Raw genomic sequence first — 19168 nt, forward strand, 5'->3', positions numbered from 1 at the left:
TTCAAACTTTTAATTTTTTTTCAAAATCAAATCTAAAGTTTAATTTTTGTTTCATTTGAGTATCCATGCTAAAAAATTTAACGTTAAGTTTTGAAGAAATTGAAAGTTTAGGTACTAAAATTGACCAAAACTGATAGTTTAGGTATTAAATGCGTTAAGTTTATAACGACGAGATGCTAAAATGAAATAAAAACTAAACGTTAGATATAATTTTGAAAAAATAAAAATTTATATACTAAAACAGACACAAAATAATAGTTTAGTTACTAAACACGAAATTTACCCTTAAAAATATTACCACTAGTTTATTTGACTAAAATGATAGTATTTCAACCAACTCTTACTGGATAGAGATATTAGTTTAAATAAGGGTAAAATACTCAAATGACCATCGACTATAGAATGTTGTTTTGTTGAGTATTTTGACTATTACATATTACAAAATATCTTCTGACTATATGATAATATTTTGTTGAGTCATCTCACTATTAAAAGTTATGAAATAGTCATATTATTATCCACGTTCTGAACTCGTCATTTTTATTGAAAAAATTACTAATATGACATGAGATATCGACAACGTGACATAATGCCTCAAATGGTTATAGGATCAAATTTTATCATATTCACTCAATAGGTTAACGTCCAATTCAGACGATTGCCAAAATTTAAGTAAAATATGACGAGTTTGAAATATGTGAATAATCAAGTGACTATTGTATAACTTTTAATAGTTGAGGGTAGAGATGACAAACGTGTACAATTTTATGGATTTTGCACCGCACTCGCTCCAATTGGGGTGAGGATGAGCTTAGTGGGTACTGGGCGAGTGTGGATGTAAAAAGTCATACCCACGGTGGGTAGTGGGTAGATGATGGGTTTAAGACCTTATCCACCCCGTATCCGTCCGCCCACCAACTATCAACCATATAAATTTTGGATCATTATGAATTTAGGTATTTTTAAGTATAATTTTAGAGATTATTCTGTAAATATTAAGATTTTATAGGACATGACTTGTAATTTAACCAGCTGTTAGGGTATAAACATTTTTAAAATTGAGTGGACGGGTACAAGCAAGTACGAGATGAGTGGTGGATGATCAGTTGGGTAGTAGGTGTGGGGTTGGGTTTGAGAATATACTCGCATGAGCGAACATGGATTTAAAATTTTTACCCATAGTGGTGATGGGTAGGTGGTGTATACAAAAATATTAGATGTGCATGGGGTATCTACACATGCCCCGCTTGTTTGTCATCCCTAGTTGAGGGATTAAACAAAACAACATTCTATTAGTTAGGGGACCATTTATCGGAAGACTCAACAAAATAATATCTCATAATTGGGGACTATTGATGTACTTTACCCTTTATATAAATATAATTGTAAGATTTAAATATTAAATTTAAAAATAATTAATTTAATTATTATAATACCTTTAAACATAATTAATTCAATCATAGACAGTGGTTTGCAACTTACTAGGAAAAAGGCAGTATAGGTATAGAATATTATACACGTCGGTTAAACTATATATAAAAATAAAAATAATAGTAATAATTAAACAAAATAAATAACTTCATATTTCAAATAATAATAATAATAATAATAATAATAATAATAACAAATATTAAAATCGAGCAAAATGGAAAATTTTATAGTCTTTTGTCTTCATTGTTCAAATTTGGAAAATTTCTAATCAGATGTAGGCATAATCTTGAATCGATAGAGGAGCTTCTTCTTCTTCGAGGTGGGATTGTGGATGGTGAGAACAACCTTGCCAGGTTCACCGGCCTTGAAATTGTCGCACACCACCGAATCACCAACCACCTTCTTGCTCTTCTGTATTATTATGGTGTAGCTGTCTTCACCGCCGGGCACGAACTCCGCGCCGTAGCTCACATCCCATCCAACAACTCTCACTTCCCACGTCACAAAACACGCCTGCAAAACACTGATTTTTTCAGAGTATCCAATGGCGGATGTGGTCAAAATATATCTTTGGATTCTCTCGATAAAAGTGAAAGCTAAGGCCATTACTTTACCTCAGTAACTGGGAACTCAACTGTGTGCTTCGCCGCTGGTTTAACAGTTTCCTCGACGACGGCGTCGGTGGTGGCAAATTCACCGTCTTTGCTCAGTCCTCCGTATCTGACTGGCACTTGCTCGGCAGCAATGTATCTAAACATTAAATAGTGTTATTTAAACCGAGGTTTATAGAGAGAAAAAGGGGGATCCAAGATTTGATTTTTAGAGACGGACCTGAAAATGGTATCTGCAGATTTAGAAGAGCCAGCAAATACAAACTTGCTTCTGGTTCTTTGTGTCAAAAATGGACTTATCATCTTATTGACCGCAAGGTACCACCATGGTACATTAATAAACACCTAGACAAGGAGCATGCGCTATTATTGGCAAAAAGAACATAAACTGATGACGAAATCAAAAGATTACTTGTCTGGCAACAAATTCTGGGTAGTTGTCCTGCAGCAATTGAAGGGCTTGTTTAGTTGCTTGTCTAAGCTCCCATTTGGTAAGTCCCGGTGAATTCTTGAGGTCATTGATTTGAACAATGGTACATATTCCACCGGGGCTGAAATCCAGTTTCCTGATACTCTTTTCCAGGAATTGGATTCTCCATCTCAAGAAATTTTGCCTCTTGTCTTCATCGGAGAATGCTTTCCGGTAAAGCTCCTTGTTTTGGAATTCCCCGAACACATTGTAACACACCGGATGTCCTTGTTTGTTGAAACCGTGCATGAACACCACTTTGTGTAGTTCATCACCCAAATCTTGTTCCACGAGTTGGTCGATGCCGAACTCTTTTTGCCAACGAATGGTGTTTTGGAGCATGATGAAGGCATCCTTCACCTTGAAATCTCTGGCTCTTAGGAATTTTAAGAGGATGACATCGCTTCTTTCGTCTGCGAGAAGTGGTACGCCCCATATGGATACCTCCTGTGGGACAATTTTGTTAGGTTCTTCCGGAACCGGATCGGCGCTTGCTTCTACCGGTTCTTTAGCTGCTTCCGGTGATTGGACTGAAGAAGAGACGGAAACGACGGTGTCTCCGATGGCTTCGACGGTCTTAGCACCGTCATCTTCCGGTGAGGCATCAACCTGACAGATGTTTTCTTCCTTCGGCGATTGGTCCTTCGTTTCTTCTTCTTTGACAGATTCATCCTTTTGCTCTTGTTGTTGCTGTGGCATTACAGACCCAGAAAACTCATGCTTGTCGAGGGCTTCTCGGACAAGCGCTTTAAGTTGTTCGACAGCTTTCTTTTGAGTGTCGACAAGGTCAGCAACCCTAGTGCTTTCTTCCTTGTAAGAACCGGACTGAGGGACTTTTTCATCACCATGTCCATCACCATTTGTTGCCGTATCCGACGCCTTTGTCTCTAAAGCCTGTTCTTCGTCGCTTTCAGGTGCCGACGGTGGCTCTTTCGCTGCAACCACCGGAGATTTCTCAGCTTGTGGCACGTCGGCAACATCCACCACCGTCACCTGGTCTGCATGAGCATTCATCTGAACTTCGTCAGCCATTGTTTAATAGATAATATACCCAAAAAAAGAATCAAAATGGAAATGGAAAGGAGAGAGAGAGTGAAAGTGTTGGTTGAAGATGAAGAGAGAGGGGAAGCAGTTTTTAAAGAGGGGAGAAGAAGAAGCTCGTTTTAAGGGACCCACTACCCTCCATTTTACAAACTGGACAAGCTTAATGGTAAAGGGGGGAGTTACATAGAAATCATGGGCGGCAAGGGCTGCAGTTTGAAATTGAACCGTTGATGCGTTGGGAAACGGACACCTAGGATCCTCTTCATCTCCATTTCTCCTGGTAAGACTTTGGGGGCCACTCATACGGTAAAGGCGATGGAAGAAGATGCCATTGAACGGGTTAAAGTATGTACAGGTTTGCTTGTTCTTTAGCATACAAATACTGAATCCAATTGAACTAGCAATCGACCGCAAATGCAACAGAAGTAAAAGTTTCAGTCGAAGTTTTAGCTGTGACAATGTAAGATATTGAGATTCAAAACATGACTTCAGAGTTTGAAATATAAAAAATAGTGAGATTAGATCCAGTATTCTGACTATTTCGTAAGCGGTTGGAAATTATTATAGTTCATCATTACATCTTTATTGTTGTTTTTGTTTTTTATTGTAAATACTTGAACGCGTTTATTACTTGTTTTGAGTAGGAAATTAGTGCCGACATTGCCGTGGAAGCGTTGGGGAAACCACAAAAGTTCTTGCAGTATAGACAAAGTGTACGAGATGGTGGAAAAGCGGTGATGATCGGACTCACGAGAGCCGGTGCCGTAGGTGAGGTGGACATCAACCGTCTGGTTCGTCGAAAGGTAAAAGTGATCGGTTCGTACGGAGCTTGGGCGAGGCAGGATCTGCCGAAGTTGGTTAAACTAGCCGAAACAGGAGTCTTCAATCCTAGCAGTGCTGCCTCTTAAAAATTCAAATTTGAAGAGGGAAATAAAGCATTCCAGGATCTTAACCATGGTTTATAATTTAGAGTTTAATTGTTAGTATTTTTATTCAGGGTTTGTAATTTTGATTTAGAGTTCATGATTTATATTTTGTCGTAAGTTTAGGGTTTAAGGGTTTAAAACTTAAAGTTTATTGTTTAGAATTTTAGATTTTAGGATTAAAATAAATATAGGGTAAAGTATAGTAATGGTCACTGAACATTTCTGAAGCTTGCATTTAGGTCCCCAAACTTTTAAAACTTACAATACAGTCCCCCAACATTTAATTCGTTTGCAATATGGTCCCGCACCTATGAAAATTAGGTTAAATTATATAAATGGTCATTGAACTTTTTATGTACTTGAATTTAGGTCCCCCAACTTTTAAAACTTACAAAACAATCCTCAATTTCATTCTAAACCACAAATTCCAAAGTAATTCAATTTCATTCTAAACCCTAAATTCCAAAATAATTAAATTACATTCTAAAATCCAAATTCTAAAATACTTCAATTTCAGTTTTTTTTATAAACGACGCCAACTTCACTAAATTATTAATTAATTTACTTTTTATATTTAAAAACATATGATAATTTTTTAATATTAATTTAAAGACATTAAAAATTTTCAATAGTAAGAATATATGATAATAATTCATTTATTTAAAAATAAATATATTTGTGATTATTTGTGTATGTTTTTATATCTAATCATACGTGTTAATATATTTTATATCTTTCATATAAATATTAAGACTACATAAATAGCAAAGTCAAAATTTTATATATGAGTTATGTTAATTATAGTAATGATGTATAAATATATTTTATTTTTATATTATTTCTATTATAACTAAAATATAAATATTACCATGATAATTAAATATTTATTTACTTATTACATCGAATATTTTGTATAGAAAAATTATTTAATAAAATCATAAAAAACACAATAAAAAAATAAACACTAAAGTTGACTACTTCAAAAATAAAATAAAAAAATCAATAATTTAATATAATATACCCTAAGTTGATGATAACAATTAACTCAAAAGAGATAGGGTTTGTGCCATGTTTTCGTAACGTACGTAAACTTTCTATTGTATGGTCACGTATTCTTTTTAGTTCTAGCACGATCTATTTTTTAATTTTCTAATACACTTAACAAAATTATATTATAACTCATTAAGTGATTTCATAGGTAAAAAAATGTTATTTTCTTTAAAAGTTTTAAATTCAAACAATTGTGTTTGTAGGGTATATCTACATTATTAATAAATTAATTTTTTTTTGAATAAATACTATCTTATAATCACATCAAACTATTAAAAAACTAAATTGTAATTGAAATAAATAAAAATTATAAGGATGTCAATTGGGGATTTTGATTCTTAATTTTTTCATTGAGAGATTGTGTTTTTTTATTCAATTTCTTCCATAATCATTTTTTATATTTAAATTATTGAAGGTCACTAAATTTACATTTACGAGGAGGGAGTTTATTTTTTTTCTTCACAAAAGCAAAAAAATCAAAACGCTATCACATTCTTAAAGATAATCTAGTACATTCCTCCTTAAATTGAAATATTTTAGAATTTGGGTTTTAGAATGTAATTGAATTATTTTGGAATTTAGGGTTTATAATGAAATTGAATTACTTTGGAATTTGGGGTTTAGAATGAAATTGAGGAATTTTTGTAAGTTTTAAAAGTTAGGGGACCTAAATTCAAGTGCCTGAAAAGTTCAATGACCATTTATATAATTTACCCTAATTTTCATAGGTGCGGGACCATATTGCAAATGGATTAAATGTTGGGGACTATATTGCAAGTTTTAATAGTTGAGGAACCTAAATGCAAGCTTCAAAAATGTTCAGTGACCATTACTATACTTTACCCATAAATATATTGTGCAGAACAAATTTTACAAATCGATGTCGCAACCAAACAAAAATCAAAGAAAAAAAGATAATACGAAAATATTGAGAAGAAATATAGGTTAAATTTTTCTCTAAATATTTATATAATCTAAATAAATAAATAATTCATATTCTGATTTCAAATTGAATTGTTTTTATTTACAATAATGTAAATCAAAGTCAAACCATAAACATATATAAAGATTTTAAAAGATTTTCATATTATTGGGTAAACTATGTATTTAGTACTTAAACTATCATTTTTGGTTCATTTTAGTAATTAGACTTTCAATTTTTTTAAAATCATACCTAACATTTAGTTTTCATTTCATTTTAGTACCCCACTGTTAAAAATTTAGTACGTTCAGCACCTAAACTTTCAATTTTTTCAAAACATAATGTCAAATTTTAAACGAGATACTAAAATGAAAACTAAAATTTTTAACGGTTGACATATACTAAAATGAAACAAAAACTAAACTTTAGGTATGGTTTTTAAAAAATGAAAGTTTAGGTGCTAAAATAGATCAAAACTGATAGTTTAGGTACTAAATACGTAATTTACCCATGATTATTATAATTACTGTACTTTGTAATTTTTGTTAATATATTGTAGTTATAATAATTATATAATGATAATAAAAACGCATACACCGTGAAGACAAAAGATTTATATATATATCAAATATTATAATAGCGAAATTTATTTGAGAAAGTATAAAATTGACATAAAAAAATATACAATGAGTTCATACTAAACTTACATATTATTGTTTAATTAGCCACGTAAGAGAGGGATACTCTGTTCATGTCTAAAGAAATTTCCAGGATCAACCAAGCTCTTCACATGAATCAATCTGTTGAAGTTGTTGTTGAAATACGGAAGACCCCATCTGCTGGCTTGTCTATAGCTCGTGTATACGCCGTCGTTATTAGTTCCGATGTCGAGGTCCCGGTAGTTCATGTAAGCTCGCCGAGGCGATTTCGAGACGAAGGGTTTCATGTATCCATGTAGCCTTCTCATGAAGTTTATATACCTCCGAGATGATGCAGCATCTTCTGCTCCCCATGCCACTACATAATGAATGTTGAATAAGTTCCCTGCCCTATGAGGGTACGGCGTTTCCGCTTCCGGAATATCGTCCATGTTGCCGCCGTAGGGGCTGAAGATAAGCTCCAACGATTCCGATTCGTCTTCGTAGAATCGTTGCCAGAGACCTTCTAGTCCGGTTTCGGGTATGGGTTCCGTGATATAGTCCGATTTCCCTTTGAAGATTCCTGCAGTTGCTGTCCTGTTGAGCAAGATTTCTAATGGTTCACTTTGTGGGATTTCGGCGAAGTAGAGGATGCTTTGGATCCAAGTCATTTCGATGCAATCTTGTCGTGTTATTCCTAGCTCCGGGAAGCTTTCTTGCATCAATGGGAGAAGATCATCGGTTTCACCGAGGTACAAGGAAGTGAAAGAGGCTTGTATTGTTCTTGTTCCGTCTTGTCGGCTCGAATTCACAGCTCTTAAAAATAGTCTGATGTACAGATCTTCATTGATCTTTGGTGCAATGGATTGCCATTTGTGAACAAGCATTGTTCCATTCTCTTCCAGTGTTCTATTCACCGTGAAGACGGTCACGGTCGATGGTACGGGGACTAAGTTCACTTTCCACGCGACGACTACTCCGAAACTGGCTCCTCCGCCGCCTCGAATGGCCCAAAAGAAATCTTCCCCCATAGAGTTTCTATCGAGAACCTTTCCGTTAACATCGACGAGCTCCGCGTCGATGATTTGATCACCAGCAAGTCCGTATTTGCGCATCAACATGCCATAACCTCCGCCGCTAAAATGACCACCGACGCCCACAGTGGGACAAATACCGGCCGGAAAAGCAAGTGTTTCAGTCCTCTCCGCAATTCTGTAATATACTTCACCGATGGTGGCACCGGCTTGAATCCACGCCGTGTTATTTTCCGTGTCGACATCTATCGACCGTAAGTTAATCAAATCGATTATCACAAACGGGACTCGAGAAACGTACGAGAGGCCCTCGTAATCATGACCGCCGCTCCGTATCCGAACCTGCAAACCATGACTTCTCGAGCAATTAACGGTCGCTTGGATATGGGAAACGTTGGACGGCGTGACGATGGCTAAAGGTCTGAGGGTGGCGGGTGTCGAAACCCGAGCATTACGAAGGGAGAACTCGAAGACGGACGAAAACGAAGAGTTGTTTTGAGTGTAGACGAGAGTGGAGATGGAATTAGGGTTGCTTGGATGCCGAGAAAGGCATTGGAGGAAGCTGTCGAGTTGTTGGTGGGTGTCTCCCAAAGTTGGCCATGAAAATGACAAGAGAAGAGAAACTAGGAAGAGACGAGGCATTGGGAAATTATTAAACTTCATTTTTTGTATGTGTGTTTGAGATTGAACCAAAACATGGGGATTTTATAGCACCAAGGTGAAGGTGAAATGTTGAATGCTTTGCCTTGCGTGTGAATTAACACTTTGACCTTTCCCATTTCAGAAACCGTTACTATGTTCATCATGTAGGGTTTAGTTTTTTAGGTTTTTCTATGATTAAAGTTTTTATTTGGTTCTTATCTTTTTGGAGTCTCATTCAAAGACAACGTCCACAAGTGTTTATCTGCTCTCGTGACACATTTTTTCCTCTATTTTTGTGGCACGTTCCTTATGTCTTTTCATACGTTTTTAGCATATTTATGCGGTCGTGTTGGAGCTTTCACAAAGATCCTCACGACGTTTGTTTTCTGATTGGTTTGTCGGTGGTCACTTATTGTCAGATCTCCTATTTAATAAAAGGTTGTTCGCTAATATAATCATAATTTTGTAACGAAGTAGTCTGTCAAATTGTTTGATTCACTCACCACTCGTTTATCATTTTGTAATATGTCTTGTTCGATAGAGATAAAGAGACAAGCATCTCTTTTATCATTTTGATTCTTTTCATTATTTTTATTAATAAAATTCAGTTGTTTTTGAAACACTAAGGTTTATACCAATTTACTATTACTCGGAATTCCCATGCAAATTCAGCATTTAGGTTCCTCGTCATTATGCAGATGAAACATGAACTTTGGTTCCTTTTTACACAGGAAAATTAAATTTTGATTCAATTATAAATATTTTAAAAATAAACATAACCATTTATTTTATTTAAAATAAAATGTCCTTGAAGTTGAAATTGGAGGACATAGTTGATTTGTTGATGATCAAAGTGTTTGAACAACCTCAAAGAATTGTCCAAGCTCGCATTTGTTTCCACGAAATCCAAATAAAAGCCAAATTACGGTTTTAATTTTCTATCTCGGCGAAAATTATATATATATAAACTTGCACGTTTTGAATTCCTCCGATTAAACATTAGTGATGAAGGTTCCAAGTCAAACCTGCACGGGTCAACTAAATAATATTCCTATAACAATCGGGATTATGGATTTTCAGATTATGGGGTAGTATGGATCCTTATGTTGAGAGATATCATTTTTTAATAATACGAGATGATTATAAGTTGATATATGTTTAGAATTACTGTATGAATATAGATCGATAACTTAAATTATCTGTTTCCCTCATACCAATCGCTTCACTTTTAAATTTATATATGTAATAGCACGCAATGGTGGAACTCAACATCATTTTATGAGGGGCCATTTTAAAAGAATTTACATATATTAATTAAATTATTTTAATATTTTTATCAATGTGAATTATATCAAAATAAATAATTTTAAAGATTTATAAATTTTTTTTTTATATATAATTTACATAAATTTATAAATATCAAACATAATATATATATATATATATATATATATATTAAATTAAATAATTTTTTATACATACTAGATCAAAGAATTAAAATTTAGAAATACTAACTCAAATCTATATTTCATAACATTAAATAATAAATACATTTCAAAAATTAAAATAATATATTTGAATGAATAAAAGGATTAAAATCTATAAATACATTTGAATAATTAATAAAAATATTAATATTACATATCGTAACATATTTCTTAGTGAACCATAATATTCTTGGCACAACCGTATTTCTTATATATATATATATATATATTCATAACATATAATATTTTCAGCATAACTTATTTTTTTATCGTAGGAATGTCTAAGGCATCATCAACTTAAAATCTGGTAACCTTTTAGGCGAAACCTAAAATGTTAATTGTATCTATAACATTTATCAATTATAACTCATTTTCTTACCTTGTATAACATTTTAGTGCAACCTGTTATGTTACTCCGATTGATAATTTTTTCAGTTCTGATTTATAACATTTTGTGCTCCGCTTTTAACATATTACATCTTTTATAGGTCACACTGTTTATTAACCTTATTTTAGGCTCCTCACAGCAGAACTTCTCGTTATAGGCAACTTGATTTGTAGAAAGCATCTTCAACCAATTCTGAGTATATTACAGGGTCCTGGGGAAGCAGAAGAAAAAAACTCAAACTAAGATAGAAGGACTGCACCAGGATATACTGTCAAATCATATTGGATATCTAACGAATACAAAAACAAAATCTTTAGCGGCGTGCGGTTGCAGCCAACGATGGAGAAGAATTAATAATATCAAATTAAAAGTAATTTGTACAAATTAATTAATTAATTAATTTAAAATAAAAGATTTTTTCTTTTAATTATTAAAAAATATAAATATTGGAAAGTCACTATATAAATATATAATCATCATTTACGAGATTTATCTTGAAAAATATTCTAAAATAATCTAAAAATAATATATATCTAAAAATATTCATAAAATAATATAAATATTTATAATATTTGATATTACATCTATAATTATCTATAAAAGATTCTCAACATTTATAAGATTGATAGCTAAAATGTTAACATGTATCAACAATCAATCAACAATCAATGAACACTAAAATCTATAAATATGATATGAGATTTATCATTGTTACTAGAGTAATGAAGAGTGTATCCACCTTAAATTTTAGTTGTATCCGCCTTTATCAAAATTTTAATAATATATATATATATATATATATATATATATATATATATATATATATATATATATATATATATGCGCTCACCCTGAAAATATTTATGAATCCGTCATTATCTACTTTTAAGGTTTTATGTTTAGAGCTTTTTAAAAATTTTGTTTTCAAGGTTTGAATTTAAATATCATCTACAGAAAAAATAGATATATTTTACCACTACAATCCTACAAAGACGCGATTTTATGTTTTCAAATAACAGTACGATTTCGTTTCTCTTTCACCTGCAATCCATAGTTATTCCTGGAAACAAAACATGCATTGTTTACTGCTAATGTTTGGGGTCTTATAGTTCACAACATAAATATTTTTAGCAACGAAACAACAGTTATTGGTTATTAAACATTTTAAGTCCATAAATGCAAGGAATATATTATCACACACAGTTTTATTGCTTATTGGATTTGGAATTCTCCACTCGCATGGACTTCCTTCACCCGCTTATCGTATTCATCTTCTTCTTCGTCGTTGATGTCTTCCTCTTCATCCTCGTCTTGACCCCAACCGAAGCCCTTGACCGGCACCGATGCTGGAGGTGAACTTCTTGCCTCTTTAACAATTTTCATGATCTCATCCACACTTTGAAGTGAGAATGTAGGGTTATCGCTCTGGTAATACGCAGCTTGTGCCGTGTCCGTTAGCTCTCTTGGCAAGTTCTTCAAAAACCAAGGATGGTTTTTTATTTCTTTAAGTGTAATCCTCTGATAAAAAAGGAAATGGCAAAGAGTTAACATCTAAAATCTCAATAAACAAACCTCCAAATATCAAGTCCATTAAACATGCAATCATCTATCACAAATACCTTCAACATAAAAAGACAACAGATGTGAAGAAAAAGACATTTTGATCCTACCACGTGATAAAAAGAATAGAAGGCAACACCATTTTTAAGCAACCAGGAGATCAACTTCATATCAATTAGCTTTTCTACCTAAAACCAACTGTCTTGAAGCCGGGTTGCTGTGCTAATAATGATTATAACAAGAAATTGCATGTGCATCACAATGCTCTTAACATGGAAGAGAATGGAGCAAGGTTAAAAGAACGAAATACATCAAAAGATGTCGATAGGAAAGCGTTTTGAAGTTCGGTATTTAGGTGATAATTCCAACATACAACTTCGGTGATCTATTCTTCCTCTTCTTCTTCCATTGGAAATAAAAGTTTTCGTCAAGCAACGAATATAAATGGGAGGTTTGCTAACTTATCTTTATTGTCTGCTAGATGCTTGTACGGTTTTAGATAGTCATTAGCATATAGCAAAAGCATGGATGTGGCGCAATTGCAGTGTTCGACCAATTAACTTAAAATGATACATACCCTTGATGGATGTGCAACAAATATTCGAGAGAGGAGGTTCCTGCAATCTTGAGATATATGAACATAGTCTGGAATTTTATACTGAACATCCATTATTCTCTGCCCAAAAATATTAACGAGGAAAAAGATTATCATAAGGAATGTCAATATCTCTATTAATAAAAAAGACACGAAGAAAATGCAGATTCGCATTTACCTGAATTGTTTTCCGAAAATTCCGAGGGTCCTGTTGATCTTCAAAAGGGTATGATCCCACCAGCATTACATAAAGGGTAACTCCACAGGACCATACATCTGCCAACTGTACAATACAGACATGACTTATGGTCAACAATACTTTTATATGTTACTAATTAGATTTTCAAAAATCAAATTTCCTTATTGTACAAAGTAATAGAGCATTTGAAGTTATGTTATTGATAAACTCGACGAAATCGCCATAAAAGTGGAAACAATATTGCTTAAGCATTTTATGGAAATTCTTCCATACCAATTAAGTTGTATCTCACTGCTGAGATATACAAACACACAGATCTGTATATCCATATGAAACAAAATTGTTACCAGTTACCGCTAATCATAACCAACCCAGCAATCCCACCTTGTGCAGAACTTAAAATAGAGAGCAGATCCAAAACGACAAAGTTAATTTAACTTCAAGCAAGTCACAATTACCATTTATGGGCATCAATCAGTCTCCAAACAGAGGTACTGTATGTAAGCTCAACTAGCAGCACAGAGTTATTCAATAGCCATTCTAATTTTAGCCATTGTATTAAGAAACAGGATCTCAAATTAAGAAAAAAAAATTAAAATGGTACTTGAATATAACAAGCATGTGAGGATGAACCTGATCCTTTCAAAAATGTCTCAAGGTATTACACACTTTCATCAACAAGGACATTACAAAATGCTTTTCATCACATCTCTTACTATCATGCGTTCAGAAAATTAAAGGATCTCAAATCATCTCTTCAAATTATCTCTCTGCGGTTACATGTTAGGCATCGAAGTCAAAAGTGGCAGACCAGCTCCAAGTCACGTTATTAGATTGTTAAATAAAATGCTCAGTTATTATACCTTTCCATCATATTCTCGTCGCGATAGAACTTCTGGTGCTATATATGCTGGAGTTCCAACTGTTGATTTGGGTCTCGAATGCAACAGAGAAGACTACAACAAGTGTTATAAAAACAACTTAATGATCGAAAAATCAGAAAGCAACTCACAAGTAGGGTACACTTAATGTAACTATTCCCAGACCTTAGAGTAACCGAAATCGCAGATTTTCAAGCGCGGTGCAGGACTTCCATCCAAAAGTGTATTCTCTAACTTCAAATCTCTATGGCATATTTGCTGCAAACAAGAACACAAAACATAGAAATAAAAAAATAGATTTAGTTCTTGCATTTGGCATGCACTGAGAAACATCATGGTTCAACTTTCGAGTATAAATTACCATAGAGTGACAGTAATTGACACCAGAGATCAACTGCTGAAAGAAATATCTAGCCTGAAGATATACAGAACAACAAATACAACAATCAAGCACTAAAATAATTGTTCCCAAATAGATAGATTAGAACAAAAATAGAAAAAGGAAAAAAGGACCTCATCTTCACTGAATCTTCCAGCACTGCAAATCCGTTCAAAGAGCTCACCACCAGCAGCATACTCCATCACAATTGCTAAATGGGTAGGCGTCAAAACCACCTGTAGCATTCATATGCCATAAAAAAACAGAAGCCTGGCAAATTTAAAAAAGAAAAAAAATGAATCAAGAGATGATACTTGCCTCCTTGAACCGGATTATATTGGGGTGTCTAAGAGATCTGTGATTGATAATCTCTCTCGCCACATTCTCATCTATCTGTAAACAAAAACAGCTAATCTTTGACTGAGCTAATACAGATTAAAGGAAGATGGAAAAATGATGGAGAAAAAAAGAGAAACAAACCTTGTGACCTCTCTCGATATACTTCATAGCAACAAGCTCCTTTGTCTCCTTGTGTCTAAGGAGTCGAGCAACCCCAAAATTGCCGGCTCCCAGATCTTTGACCACCTCATATTTCTCCATTTTTTGCTTCAAAAACGACTACTACAATGATATCAAGTGAGGGATCACTGTATATATATAAGATTAGGAGTGTGATTCAGTAAAGAGTTTCAAAAGTGTAAAAGAAATAGAGAATTTCGAGGCAATATAGGTAATGAAGAGAGTGTGATTGGGGGTTGGGAAAGAGACAAGGGCAGCTTGAATCCAATCAGTGCCTGTTCAATCATGTGTGTGAACAGCATTATTATATTGTTTGAATTCCTTGGAGTGTGGTATGGAGATGAAGATGAAATGGGATCTCCCATAACGCCGAGGTTTTAGGGGTTCTGGATCTAGACCTCTCCCTTTGACCTTCTTCCTCACTGGATTCCACTGGATTTTGCTTTCCTAAGTAAAGGCGAGTGAATTTTAATTCATGCACGTTTAATTTGGGTGCCGACAAAATATGGTCCTCCACTACTAGGGTAAACTACGCGTTTATTATTTAGTTTAGGGTAAATTATATGAATAGTCCTTTTATTTTTGATCCGATCGATTTTAGTTATTAATTTAAAAATTAAGGGTTTATATCGATCCGTTCGATTTAAATCCTCTACCATTAAATTTCTTTGACACATTAATGAAAGTATTATATGAAAATTTAAAAATAATAAAAGAATTTACGTCCCTACTGCTTCTTCTGCATGAAAAAAATTCTTTGCATGGTGCAACGACCCCTAGCTTAATGCAAGCCAAGAAAACACTATATAATGCTTTATTGTCACCGTGACAGAAATTGTATTAGATCAATAATATTATAGTAGAATGTGCCTGACATATAATTATTAGGTCTAAGGGTGATATTTTGATAGAAACACCTAGATGACCGTGAGTAGGTCTACACATGATATCAGGGTAATTTGATGGGTTGTAATGGCGTTGAACTTAAAATTGAGTTTTTCAACGTAAATGGAGTTGGTCGTACGACGAAGAAGAAGTAGCGATGGGGACATAAATATTTTTATTATTTTTAAATTGTCGTGTAATACTTTCGTTAATTGGCTAATGAAATTTAACGACGGAGGGACTTAAATCGAACGGATCAACAACATTAGGATCATTTATCCTTTAGTTTATTATTTAATATTATCATTTTTTATTCATTTTAATACTTATTTTTTATTTTTTTTAAAATCATATCTAATATTTAGTTTTTGTTTCATTTTAATATTTATTGTTAAAAACTTAAAGCGTTTAGTACCTAAATTATCAGTTTTGGTCATTTTTAGTACATAAACTTTTAATTTTTCCAAAACTTAGCGTTAAGTTTTTAACGGGGTACTAAAATGAAATAAAAACTAAATGTTAGATATAATTTTGAAAAAAATTAAAAGTTTAGATACCAAATCAAAATTGATAGTTTAGATACTAAAACCGTAGTTTACCCTTAACTATATCGATTTAAAATTTCGATATAATTCAATAAGCTTATTTGATCGGTTGACCAAACTACTTATCTTTGTTCTCTTATATTTCCCTAGGCCACGGGTTCTAGATTCACTAGGAGCATCTTTCCTCTAAAATTACCCCTCCCCTCCTTTCAATACGTGATTATAATTAGATTTAGAATTTGTTAAAAATGCAATATAATTACTCTTATTCATTAGAAATTGTTCACGTACATGATAACGGCTGAATTAAATATTTTATTTTATAAAATGTATTGAGTGATTTCAATGGTAAAAGATAATATTATTTATTTTAAATATTTTAAATTTAAATAGTTATATTTATAAAGTGTAAAAAATATAACGTGGAAAATATATTATTAATTTAAGTATTTAATATCACTGTCAAAAAGGTTGTAAAAAGTAAATATATGGAGTATATTTTAAACTTATAGAAGTTAGCGCTTCTGTTGATTCCGTCGTTTGGAAGAACTCGAGTTTTTGTGCCAGACAATGTTCTAATGATGCAGGGCTGTTATGGATGGGGTGGGCCAGTTTCAACGGTGACGATCCGTATGGTGCGAACGTCTTTTCGTCCATGGCAGTGCTGACTACCAACATTTGTGCAACTACTAGTCTCCTTGTTTGGACATGGCTTGATGTCATCTTCTTCAAGAAACCGTCGGTGATCGGTGCCGTCCAGGGCATGATCACTGGTCTTGTGTGCATCACTCCTGGTGCAGGTATTAACCATCTTTCAACTCTCTGTTTTTTAATATACATGTATTTTCAATTGAATTCTAAAGTCAACTTGCATAATGTCACACATCGGTTAAATTAAATTAATCGAATCGAATTTTACTCAATTTTGTATAAGTCTGGTACAAGGGTGGGCTGCTATAGTTTTCGGAGTCCTATCGGGAAGCGTTTAGTGGTTTACCATGATGATCGTACACAAGCGATGGACATTGCTTCAACACATTGACTAGGAGTCTTTCATACACATGCCATTGCAGGACTTCTCGGCGGTTCCCTCACCGGTCCCTTTGCCGAACCTCAACTTTGTAACATGTTTTTACCGAACCTAAACTCGAGGGGTGCCATCTACAGCGATTCCGGCGGGATCCAGTTCCTAAAGCAACTAGTAGGTGGAGCTTTCATAATCGGATGGAACCTCATCGTAACGTCTATCATTTGTGGGGCTATCAATGTGGTCATAACATTGCGTATGACGGTGGAACAGTTGCTGATCGGAGACGATGCAGTGCACGGGGAAGAAGCGTATGCTCTATGGGGTGATGGAGAGAAGTACGATTCGACCCGACACGGGATGTACTCCGACAACACCTCACACAATAAGGCTTCAACTGGGACTACTCAAATGGTTTAACTACAACTTCATAGTGTTAAACGTGGTTGGGATAAATGTAAATGAAGTGTTGGAAAATCACTCGAGATCTTGTGTGATCAAGCACTGATTGGGTCTTTCATTAAACAAAAACTAGGCTTGTTACATTTGTGTATTTATGCTAAGTTATATTGGCCATATTTTTTTAAGAATTATGCTTGTTAATAAATGAAATTATACTAGGAATTTTAATAATTTTAAAAGAGTAGTTTTTAAAATGATCATTTATAGAAGAATAAATTTTGTGCAGATTTTTTAAATATTTTTTTAATTAATTTGGAGTAGTTATAAGGTAATATATGTTTACCACTACTAGGGTGCTGGAAACAAGTCTACGGCAACGAATTCCAGCTACGAGAAGAAGTAACAATGTTCATACCTGACAGCGTCCTCTTCCGGCTGGCTGAAGGTGAACTCGAGTGTTGGTCGCCACGAGAGTATTGGGATCGCCTCATGTGGAGGAGTTGTTTGTGACCACGACGGGGAATGGGAGACGGGATTTACCAAATTTATAGGGGTATGTTCTGTCCTAGAAGCGAAGATTTGGGGGGTGTATATAGGACTGTTATGTCCTAGAGCTTGATAGTTTGGAAGCGATTGAAGCGTTAAAGGCGGCTGGAACTGTTAAGATTTTAACTTTTCCCAACTTTTTCTTTTCAACCAAAAGCCATGTATTTCTTTTAGATAGGAGCAAAACCCTAAAGGAGACATCTCAGCAGCCTTTAACAAACTATTACAGCTACAAATTTACAACCTCTCATCATTATCCATTACAGCTGTCATATCAGCTTGATTCCTATCATGCACCGTGCTTTCACCAGGTGCTTCACCAGGCATACGGGCATTAACTCCCTGTCGGAACATCGTGAAATATGGGCGAGTTAAAGGTTTGGTAAGACCGTCAGCTTTTTTATGCTTCGCAGGAACGTACCGGACTTGAAGATCACCAACGGCTATTTTCTCTCGAACAAAGTGAAGGTCCAGCTCTACATGCTTTGAACGGGCATGATAAACCGGATTGACACTCATAGCCACGGCTCCCGTGCTGTCACTCCAAACAATTGGAGTTTCGGATAATGAAATTCCCATATCTACGAGCAAGGCTTTCATCCAGATAAGTTCAGAAACTGTATCGACAACACTTCGATATTCTGCCTCCATTGTCGATTGCGAGACAGAGCGTTGGCGTTGAGACTTCCATGATACTAAGTTGTTATCTAAGTATATGCAAAAACCAGACATTGATCTACGATTATCAGCATCACTGGCCCAGTTAGCATCAGCAAAGCCAGTTAGCTTTTGTTCACTTATCGACGCCCGAAAGACAAGGCCGAGATCAAGAGTGCCACTTAGGTATCGAAGTATCCTTTTTACGGCAGGCCAATGATGAGTATACGGATGATACATGAACTGGGCATACCGATTAACGCTAAAAGAAATATCAGGTCGTGTGCGGCTAAGATAGAGAAGAGCGCCTACAATACTCTTATATGTTTGA

At 34.3% G+C, this 19168-nt stretch overlaps 4 protein-coding genes across 4 annotated transcripts; 1 reads left to right on the forward strand and 3 right to left on the reverse strand.

Moving 5' to 3' along the window:
• Positions 1-1676: 1676 nt before the first annotated feature.
• LOC120169694 (patellin-3-like) lies at positions 1677-3702 on the reverse strand. Its single transcript, XM_039177813.1, has 4 exons — positions 2455-3702; positions 2263-2387; positions 2046-2181; positions 1677-1944 (listed from the first exon to the last, which is right to left on the reverse strand). Exons 1-4 carry the CDS (start codon positions 3541-3543, stop codon positions 1696-1698), a joined length of 1599 nt encoding a protein of 532 aa, XP_039033744.1. The 5' UTR covers positions 3544-3702; the 3' UTR covers positions 1677-1695.
• A 3472-nt stretch (positions 3703-7174) lies between these two features.
• Positions 7175-8802, reverse strand: LOC120169491 (berberine bridge enzyme-like 18). The gene has a single exon (XM_039177620.1). The coding sequence runs from the start codon at positions 8786-8788 to the stop codon at positions 7175-7177; it is 1614 nt and encodes a 537-aa protein (XP_039033551.1). The 5' UTR covers positions 8789-8802.
• Positions 8803-11719: 2917 nt separating this feature from the next.
• On the reverse strand, positions 11720-15143 carry LOC120169651 (serine/threonine-protein kinase SRK2A-like). The gene is made up of 9 exons (XM_039177755.1): positions 14737-15143; positions 14575-14649; positions 14391-14492; positions 14239-14292; positions 14043-14135; positions 13860-13952; positions 12976-13080; positions 12780-12878; positions 11720-12160 (listed from the first exon to the last, which is right to left on the reverse strand). Exons 1-9 carry the CDS (start codon positions 14854-14856, stop codon positions 11855-11857), a joined length of 1047 nt encoding a protein of 348 aa, XP_039033686.1. The 5' UTR covers positions 14857-15143; the 3' UTR covers positions 11720-11854.
• A 1660-nt stretch (positions 15144-16803) lies between these two features.
• LOC120169797 (ammonium transporter 3 member 1-like) lies at positions 16804-17652 on the forward strand. The gene is made up of 2 exons (XM_039177907.1): positions 16804-17005; positions 17279-17652. The coding sequence occupies exons 1-2, from the start codon at positions 16804-16806 to the stop codon at positions 17650-17652; spliced, it is 576 nt and encodes a 191-aa protein (XP_039033838.1).
• The last annotated feature ends 1516 nt before the right edge of the window (positions 17653-19168 follow it).

Source organism: Hibiscus syriacus, unplaced genomic scaffold, assembly GCF_006381635.1.
Source record: "Hibiscus syriacus cultivar Baekdansim isolate YM2019G1 unplaced genomic scaffold, ASM638163v2 tig00111769_pilon, whole genome shotgun sequence".
Taxonomy (NCBI): domain Eukaryota; kingdom Viridiplantae; phylum Streptophyta; class Magnoliopsida; order Malvales; family Malvaceae; genus Hibiscus; species Hibiscus syriacus.

Excerpts from the sequence above, each read along its gene's own strand:
- LOC120169694 (XM_039177813.1), bottom strand. The coding sequence starts at position 3,543 with ATGGCTGACGAAGTTCAGATGAATGCTCATGCAGACCAGGTGACGGTG. Across the intron at positions 2,388-2,454 it reads CAGAATTTGTTGCCAGACAA|GTGTTTATTAATGTACCATG; the intron begins GTAATCTTTTGA and ends CTCCTTGTCTAG. Across the intron at positions 2,182-2,262 it reads TCTGCAGATACCATTTTCAG|ATACATTGCTGCCGAGCAAG; the intron begins GTCCGTCTCTAA and ends TTTAATGTTTAG.
- LOC120169491 (XM_039177620.1), bottom strand. The coding sequence starts at position 8,788 with ATGAAGTTTAATAATTTCCCAATGCCTCGTCTCTTCCTAGTTTCTCTT.
- LOC120169651 (XM_039177755.1), bottom strand. The coding sequence starts at position 14,856 with ATGGAGAAATATGAGGTGGTCAAAGATCTGGGAGCCGGCAATTTTGGG. Across the intron at positions 13,953-14,042 it reads GCGATTTCGGTTACTCTAAG|TCTTCTCTGTTGCATTCGAG; the intron begins GTCTGGGAATAG and ends CACTTGTTGTAG. Across the intron at positions 12,879-12,975 it reads ATTTTCGGAAAACAATTCAG|AGAATAATGGATGTTCAGTA; the intron begins GTAAATGCGAAT and ends ATTTTTGGGCAG.
- LOC120169797 (XM_039177907.1), top strand. The coding sequence starts at position 16,804 with ATGGGGTGGGCCAGTTTCAACGGTGACGATCCGTATGGTGCGAACGTC. Across the intron at positions 17,006-17,278 it reads GTGCATCACTCCTGGTGCAG|GACTTCTCGGCGGTTCCCTC; the intron begins GTATTAACCATC and ends ATGCCATTGCAG.